Below are 10060 nucleotides of genomic sequence, written 5' to 3'. Positions count from 1 at the left end.
GTAGATGTTTGTTTATGTTGTAAAGGAGCATTTCTCTAATTTTAAATCCTTCATATTATGCAAAAGTAAATTTAAAGGAGACTCTTTAGTAAGTATAGCATTTGAATAAAGAAACAAGCTCACAACATCTTTTTTTCATGTGACACACAACAAAACAAACCAATCAACCAAAGTAGAACTGGTTCTCCAAAATATCTTCATTCCATTATTATAATCACAAATGGAGAACTCCTTTATTTTGATGCACTAGAACGGATCATTATTGATTCCCACATACCTCCAACAGATATTTTTTCAGATTTTTCACAAGCTCATCCATGCTTATGCTGTCTTCTTCATCCATCTGCATCAATGCTTTAGCAATTTAGGGTTTCACTTTATCACAGCATCACAAATTAGAAAATTACAAGCAAACAAAGATGTGTTAAAAAGAGTATTCTTTTAACATTTCTCTTGCATATATTTTTTTTAATTATGAGACAATAATTGCTACAACTCATACACACCAAACATGATGATATTTAGTTTTAAAATATCATCAATATGTTACTTTTATATTCTACAATAATTAATTTATTTGGCTATTTCACACCAACTAAAAAGAATACAAATTAATAAAAATACATAAATAAAATATTAATTATTATATTATTAGCACATTTATCATTAATATAAATGCACATGCCCGACTCTTTGCAGGAACAGCAGGCTCTACAGCACATGACCCCAAATTTTAGGGGGCTCAAAAATCTTAAAAAGTCCAATTTTTTTAATTTTAATATTAATAAATAAAAAAATATTAAAAAAATACAATAAATAAAAAATATGATAAAAATTCAATACATTATAAAAAATGAGATTGATCAAATTCAAAATAATTATAATTAATTTTTTTTATTAATATATAATTATATTTTTATGTGTCATTTTTTATCATAATAATTATATATTTTTTAAAAAAATTTGGGCTCATTTTTAAAACTAATACGGGGCCTTCAATTTAATTGGGCCGGCCTTGTAAATGCAGAGCATGAAATATTAATCTATTGAAAAAAGAAAAACATTAATTAAAGAGTAAAATTAAAAAAAAAAATTAATATTGTATTAAAATTTCAAAATAATAATTTTTCTAAATAGTTCAATGATTGTAAGACAGAAATAATATAATACACTTGAAATAAAATATTAATATTTTTTAAAATTAAAATCGATACTGTTAAGTTAGACTTTATAACAAAATTTCTAAACCTAAGTCGATACGGTTAAGTTAGACTTTATAACAAAATTTCTAAACCTAATATTTAACATTGTATTAATGATTAGTGGTTATTATTAGCTGGTCGTCTAGGTACCCGAATATAAAAAGAAGATAATTTTATAATTCATAAGATCTAATTCAACCTATATTATAAGTATGATATTATGTCATGGGTTAATATTTAATGTATGAGTTTCTGATAGTTATGTTGTTTTGTCTTCCATCAAAGAAAATATATTTTATAATTATATATAAAAAAATAAGTAGATAGCTTCATACCTGAGCAAAAATGTTAATTACAAGAACTGAAGCACCAAATGGCAATACACTACTACTGGTTATAGTGAGATTGAACTTTTCAAGCAACTCATGTATTTTGAGCACTATGTCCTTTTTCTTCTCACAATGAATTCTAACAAGTACTTCCTTTTTCATCATTCTAGCTTCAACCTCAAGTAGTGATTCTGAGTACTTCCTTTTGTTTGTTGAAGCTTGAGATTTCCACTTGAATATTGCTGGATTAGTTACTATGTTACTATCTTTGTTTTGATTATTCTCCAACTCCTTAATCCGTTTTTGAAGCTGTTTTGTGTAATTCACAGCTTCACTAAGTACATAGCACTTGTCCATCTATAGTTAAAAATTACAATATTAACAGTCATATAAAAAATTAACTTTCAATATTCAATTATAATATAGCACAACATGTTTGTATAAGACAACTTTTCATTTTTAATTTAATTAATTCAATAATAATACAGCATTAAACAATAATTCTCTGTGTAACAAAAAAACCAATGTATATAAAACTCAATTAAAAGTATAGGTGCAGTTAGTATGATTGATACAAGACAAATGTAATGAAAGATACATCTTTCATTTCATCTAACAGTATTTTTTCTCTCCAATATGTTCATCTGACATGTTAGTTTATAATATGTTATCTTGATTTTTATTCATAAGAAAAAGACAGATGAATTATTGAAATCTCCACTTTATGCTAGAGATATTATTTATCTAAAATATTATGAGTACATCTGAGTTGATTAATTAACACAATTTGTTTAATTTATATTATAGACATAAACAAGTTTATAGAAAGTTTCTGATATATATATATAAAATTTGGTTAAATTTGTTGAGATATTAGATATAATATCAAATATAATTTAAGTTGTGTAAGTCCAAGCTCAATCATAGTTGTATATAAATAGTCGTAGTTTGTATTATTATTTGTACACACCGTTACAATTCAAGTGAATATAAATTCTTATTTTTTCTCATTCTCCCTTCTCACTAAAAATGACTCACACACTAATAAATAGATATCAGAGCTCCGATTATTATTTTTTATATTCTTTACGAATAACGCACAAGTATAGTTGATAGCGAGAGCTCGACCTTCTAAACATAATAGGCCTAGAAGCCACAGGAGGATTTATACTATTGTGATAATCATTTATTCAATAAGCACTTAATTAAGTTCTTTATCACCAACATTACATTGATACAATTACATGCTTAAAAAAATTAAATTTCTTGTTCAAATAGATCACATATAGTATAGATTATCAACAACAACAACAACAAAATCATATTTACTATACCTACCAAAATCAATTAATTGCATTATGTTAACTTTAATTACATGAATAATGAATTTGAAAGAAGAAGCTAACCTTTTTCAAGCCAGGAATCATAGCTGAAAGAGTTATAATACTCTCAGTCAACTCCCTTCTCCTTTTCCTCTCAGCCATCAAATGATCTTGCACTGTCTCACAAGACCTTCTAACCCTCTTTGTTGCTTCCTTCACCTTTCTTTCATCCTTCTTCACACTCCTTCTTTTATTTGACATTGGTTCAACAATCGGTTCAACACTCAAATTATCAAAAGATAAAAGGTATGTAGCTGGAGAACCAACGTTAACACAAGATCTTTCCAATGAAATTATAGAGTTTGAACTATAACTTTTGTGGATTGCTTCTATATCATGATCAAAGGACAAAATACTATTTGTGGGACTAGTGACACCACCTTCAATGTTAATATTTCCTGCAGAAATGGAAGTGTTGGTTTGGATTTCATTGGAACAAAGATAAGAAAAAGGTTCACATTCTGGTTCTTCAAGGATGATATCTTTGAGAAACTCTTGCTCATCAAATGAGTTACTGCTTTGATCCATCACTTCATCTTCCATTTCCTATGGCAAATATTTCAATGAGAAAAAATAATAATTATGTACTTGGTTGGTACTATCAATATTCAATTATATAAAGATTGTGAAATCATATAGGAAGAAATTTAGTTTACCATATAAGAAATAAGATTCTCCAATGATTCCTCCATTTTTATGTACACTGAAAAGTATCTAGTGGTGCAACTTATATAATGAAATTATAAGGCAATTTTTTGTGTCCACTTGATTCACGTTTTAGATGGAGTGGTCATATGACCACATAGTTTTTTTATTATTATTATTATTATTATTATTATTATTATTATTATTATTATTATTATTATTATTATTATTATTATTATTATAAAAATTGGATATTTTCTTTGCGTATATGAGGTGATTAATCTCTCAAGTCAGTAATAACTATAATAGACAGTAAAACTCTCACTCAAAAGAATTAACCATATTGTGTAGATATAACAACAATACTTGTATATGGAATTAAATATTTAACTATGGGTATCACTTGAACCCATCTCGAATTTAAATACGAGTATCACTCGAACCCATCTCGAGTTTGACGGTGAAAATCCGTTTTAATTGTTTTTAGGTTTTAATTTGTATTTTTTTCGATTTAAAAATATGAGTATGGAACGACTAATGACTGAGTTCAAGTTTGAATCCGTATTAACAGTGTCATTTCAAATCTGTTATTGAATCCGCTCTATTGATAATTTTAAATATTTAATTTTGAAAATTTAGAAATTATTGTTTGATTAATAAATTGATATTTAATTTCTATTTTTTAATTAAAATAGTTAAAATATATTTTTGAAAAGTTTAAATATTATTAGTTGGGATATTTTATGAGTTTCTAATTTATAGTCTAATTATTCTAGTTAGAGAGGACCAGAGTGACACTTATATTGATAACAATAATAAATGTTTTATTTGTCTTATTATTAGGAACTCTTATTTTAAAATTATACTCTGGATCTTAACGAATCTAGCTAAATAAATATTTTATTTTACTGGTAAAAGTTAAATAATACTATCTCTGAGCCGGTTGGTAGAACCAAAAAATTCTTTTCTTTTTTGGGGTCAAGGGTACAAACATGAATTCTAACAATACTATTTAGGAACAAATAATAATTACCAATAATCTAATCACAGTAATTTATATCTAAAAAAACCCAATAAATTAATACGAGTGGTACTCCTAAGAGTCACTCTTAGCTTTAAAGTAAAAAACACAAGAAGAAGTTGTATAATAACGATGATTAGGAATGTAAAAGAAAATCGTCTATACGGATATTTGCATATAAAACCTATCACAGAAACGATTTATTAAATATTTAAGAATAAATTGATAAATATTTAATTATTCGATATTGATTTAATAATACTCGTTTTTATGAGTACTCATTCGTATTCATTAATAATTATTAAATTTATTTAAAAATATTTTGTTGTTGAATCTAAAATTATTATTATTATTATTTTTAATATTAATATATTATTATTTTCTCTGAAATTATTAATGTTGTTATTATTATTATATTTTTATTTTAAATATAAAATTATTATTATTATTAATTTGTTAAATCTAATATAATTATGCCGTAAAAAAGAAATAAAATGAATGTAATTTTTTATGCTATAATAATTATTAAAATAAACAAATAAAATAAATTTTATTTATTAAAGTTGTTAAGTCTCTTAATAATTTTTTACCATCAAATTTGAGGGTAATTATACCTTTTACTTTGATCTATTTAATTATAATTTATTTTAATTTATTAATAAAATTATAATAATGAAAAAATAATTTAATAATCCTGCTAACCACGTGAGAAACAAGTAGAAAACTATAAAACCACCCACTACTCACATATTTTTGCTAATTTTTCTATCCTATTTTCGTTCTATTTAATTAATAATTGTGTGATTCTATTTTTCTACTTCTTACTCTCTCCTATACTCATCACTTTATGAAATAATTCTATATAGAATTAAAATATTCTTTAAATATATAGTTTAACTTTTCTATTTTATCGATTTAATAATTAAATTTTAAAAAATTAAATATGACATGTTTGTAATATTAATTTTAAAAAATTAAATATGCATGACACATATTTCTAATTAATTAATTAATTAAATAACTTCTCCACCCTTATGATTTCAGCAACCACTTTCCACTCTCTCAAACCAAACTCCACTCTCTTCTCTCTAACCAATCTTCACTCTATATATACTTTGCATTATATTCATTCATTACATGTATGTTCAACTATCTCCATTTCTTTTTAGCCATTTGACAACCCTAAATTTTGCTATTTCACACTTTTATTTTAAGTAAACTTTAATGATAACAAAAGTTTGTTAGTTTTCGCATATTAATTAAACTCTAATAAATATTTATAATCCACTTTCTCTAAAACTAGTTATTATTATTAAATAAAATAAATTTTTTTTTATTTTTTTCATTTTATTGATTTTAATGTTTTTTAATTTTTACTGTTTTTTCTCTATGTACATATTTTGAAGCATTTTAAATTATATTTTATGACAACTTTTTTTAAGAACTATCACGTCTAAAATTTAATTAATTTTTATTCTTTAATTTTTTAACTTTTATTATTGTTTAATATATAGCACTTAAATTATTTTTTCAATTATAATATTTATTAGTAATAGTTTAATAAGATTTATCTGTGCATCGTACGGGTAAACTGTTGAAGCGGTAAAGCAGCAAGCAAAAGTAAGTGGTATATTATTACCGAGTGATATAGATTATATCGTATCGTAGTCCATAGAGATTGGTAGAGAAAAACTACCGTTCAACGTTCTCGTATTTTAAGTTTCATGATTGGGTTTGCGGAAGGTAAATGCGAGAAAAGTAAATAAAAACAAATAAACAATCTATTGTAGTTTAAGAGAATTCATTCTGGAATCGTATTTCTACTCAACCCGTCGAATACTTAAATCTGAAGATCTATCGCTCAACACTCACAATACGCATCAAAATCACCATGCATCGCTCAAGACGCCACATCAGTGTCCATTTCTGCAACACCAACAAGAGCTCAATCGTATCATTCACATCGACGATTCCTCTATTGACACAAACAACACGGAGGCATTAAACTCGATACCCATAACGATTATTAGCTCCAAATCTATGTCTATAGTTTAGAAAGTAATAGTTATCATTCCTAATCAAGATCTATGATGTTTATTTCCACAGCAACACAAACCCATAGCATTTAAGTAAAAAGATCAAGAACAACAACAATGATGATTTCTAAAGCAACTATATAAATAATTCCAAGATCGACAAATGTACATACAAGATAGAAAAAATATACATACAAACCCCACCATTGGAATGGGTCACAGGGAAGAAGAAGAAGAACAAATAGAAACTTACCGTGTTGTTGGCACAATCGGAGACCACCCGCGTTCAATCGACATGATGAAACACCCAATAGTGTTGCTTGAACCTCTAAACTACAAAGAATGGATCAGAGCACAAATTTCTCAAAGAAGAGATGATAAAACCCTAAACTAACAAAGGTGTCTATTTATAGAAAAACAAAATTACATAGAGCGCGCGATGCGCCCAAATAGCGTGCGATCGCCCTCTCACTAATGGACCAAACCGCCCTAGTGCGCGATGCGCCCTAAGTCCGCGTGACGTGCTCTACAATCTTCCAGAATTTATTCTTTTGCTCCTAGGCCGCGCGATGCGTCCTCTCTGGGCGTGACGCGCCCTACATCAGAACTTTATTCTTTATTCCAACTTTGCGCTCGCAGCCGTGTCTTTGACACTTTATTCCTCAAGGCTCCGAATACGCAAAAACACCTACAAAAAGATACAAAAACTATCAAATGGTATAGAAGTATATGAAAACACACTATTCATAAAGTATATGAATTTTACACGAAAACGGAGAATTATTCAAACGATATTAACCAAAAGTATCAATAAATGCCACAATTTACATACACAAAATAACTACATTTTGGCACTTATCAAACTCTCCCCAACTTGAATTTGTTTGTCCTCAAACAAGGCCAAACACTAAAATTGCAAAAGTAAAAATCCAACGAATCAAGAATCAACAAGATTTGGAAAAACAAAATAATTGTATGGTTCAACAAAAATGTAAGAACAAAGTAAATACTTACCACAATCCTACAACGAAAACGAAACTAATCCTAAGTACCAAAATCATACAAAACATTCTAAACACAACAAGCTCAAACACGAATCACACCCAACAAAAACTCATCGATAGATGAAAAACACCATAAGGTTAGGACTTTGACACACCCCCGACAATCTTGCAAACAAAATACAAAATTATGCGTTCATCCAAAAATCGTATTGAAAATGCAACGGTACGAATCACAAGGGCTTTCAAGGTTGTAATGCGGCTCGGTTAACAAACAAGGAATAAGTCCTAAAGCTAATCGAAACAAAAACTTGCCTAAATCTAAGGGAGTAATTACTTCCACAAAGTTTCAAACAATACAACTCTAATCCAAAAATCATACAATTTTTTTTACAGAATTAGTTTGCAACCTTTATATTTTTTATAAATACTCAAGAAAACTAAGCTCTTAGTTATACAAATTCATCACAATAACAGAGAAACACAACTCTTATATGAAGCTTTTCACTCTCTCAGCACTAATGAGAATGAGAATGATAGAATAATGTATGGCTCATAAAATTTGGGTGTTTAGAATTGAAGAAAGAACTTCTTTATAGGAAAAATATTGGCTAAAAATGCGACAATCCATGGCTCATTCGCTTCCTAATCAATTAGATTAACAACATAATCGATTAGGTAAAGCCAAACAACCTTACATCAATGTTTTTACAGATTTAACTTGCAACATTTAAATTTTTTACAACTAAGCAAGAAAAATAAGCTCTTGGTTATATAAATTCAACACAATAACAGAGAAACATTATTCTTATATAAAGTCTTTCACTCTCTCAACATTAAGGAAATTTATAGTGAATAAAACTGATAATAGAATGACAATGAGAGTGAGAGTATAGTGTATATCTCATAATATTTGTGTGTTTAGAATTGAAGAAAGAACTTCTTTATAGGAAAAAATTAGATAAAAATGCGACAATCCATGGGCTCGTTCGCTTCCTAATCAATTAGATTAATAACAAAATTGATTAGGTTAAGCCATAAAATGAGACGATTAGATTAACAATCTAATCGATTAGACTAACAACATAATCAATTGTAATGTCACTAAATCCATTACAAGGCTACCTAATCAATTAAGAGAGGTTACTCTTGTTTTAATCGATTAGATGAAAGACCTAATCAATTAGACAATGAAATTTAACTTTTTTTTAATTAATAAAAAATGCTTGTTAATTGTGCAAGTACTTTCTTGGATTAATTTAAAGAAGTTTAAAAAAAGAAAGATGAAGAGTTTGAAATAGTTTTTGTGCGTGTGTGCATCATCTTAGTACTTCAAGACATAATCTTGCTTAAATTACATCCAATTAATCAAATTACAAGATAAAACACTAATCACAGGATGAGATAAGTTTTTACAACTTCAGTTTCATTAGATTACTTGATTAAACTATGTTTAACACTTTCAAATGGAACTTTGAACACTTTTTCTTGTGTTTTCTTCTTGACTGATGATGCTTTTTATTTATTCTTTCTTGTTTAGTTGTCATCATCAAATTTTTTAGAGGATATTAAACTGCACAACACATAGAACCATATGAAGCACATGAACAGAAAGCACTAGAAAGAATCAAAGATCAAGTGTCTGAGTAGACTCTGCAAGCTCAAACATCAAAGGAAGGTGACACTTCAAAGTGAAAGAGAAAAGATAAATTCAAGAGAGAGGTATATCTCAATATGAGTCCAATAAACAAAAGTGTTCATCAAGATACGAATGGAAAAAAAGTCAATGAAAAAGAAGAATATTCAATGTTATAACTGCCAACGATTTGGACATCTTACAGATGAATGTATAAGCAAATATGGTCCCAAAGGAAAAGACAATGTAGATAATAAAACACACATGGATTAGGGGTGAAAGTGACTCTAATTAGGGCCCTCTCCTCCTAGTGGAAACAATAAATGATGAACTTGTAAATACAAATGAGTGGTATCTAGACATAGGTTGTTCAAATCACATGAAAAGTCATCGAGAATGTCTAGTCAATTTTGATAATCCAAGAAAGGAGATGATAAGATTTGTTGATAACATAACCATTTTGTTAGAGTGAGTTAGTGATGCTTTAATCAAATGCATGAAAAGAAATCAAACATTCATCACTCATATGTTGTATGTTCCAAGCATGATAAGTAACTTGTTAAGCACAGGTCAATTGCTTTAAAAAGAGCTTACCATGCACCTTGCTAAAAATAAATGGAGCTCTTTGATTTACACCAGAAAAATATTTTGAAGGCTTCTTCTCTCATAATAGAATATTTCAAGTCCATATAAATACAGCAAGTTCTCAATGTCTTGCTACTGGGATGCTTGGAGATAATGTGTGGTTATGGTACCTTAGGTATTGACTCCTTGAGTTTAAGAGTCCATGTACCTTAAAGTAAAGAGA

General features: G+C 27.7%; 1 protein-coding gene across 1 annotated transcript; it reads right to left on the bottom strand.

Annotated features, from left to right (window-relative positions):
* LOC131612187 (transcription factor bHLH18-like) lies at nt 1–3622 on the bottom strand. Its single transcript, XM_058883993.1, has 4 exons — nt 3570–3622; nt 2938–3459; nt 1538–1888; nt 1–343 (listed from the first exon to the last, which is right to left on the bottom strand). The coding sequence occupies exons 1-4, from the start codon at nt 3603–3605 to the stop codon at nt 260–262; spliced, it is 993 nt and encodes a 330-aa protein (XP_058739976.1). The 5' UTR covers nt 3606–3622; the 3' UTR covers nt 1–259.
* Nucleotides 3623–10060: the final 6438 nt, after the last annotated feature.

The sequence above is a fragment of the Vicia villosa genome, linkage group LG6 (assembly GCF_029867415.1).
Source record: "Vicia villosa cultivar HV-30 ecotype Madison, WI linkage group LG6, Vvil1.0, whole genome shotgun sequence".
NCBI lineage: Eukaryota > Viridiplantae > Streptophyta > Magnoliopsida > Fabales > Fabaceae > Vicia > Vicia villosa.
This window is presented reverse-complemented; position numbering and strand designations above follow the sequence as displayed.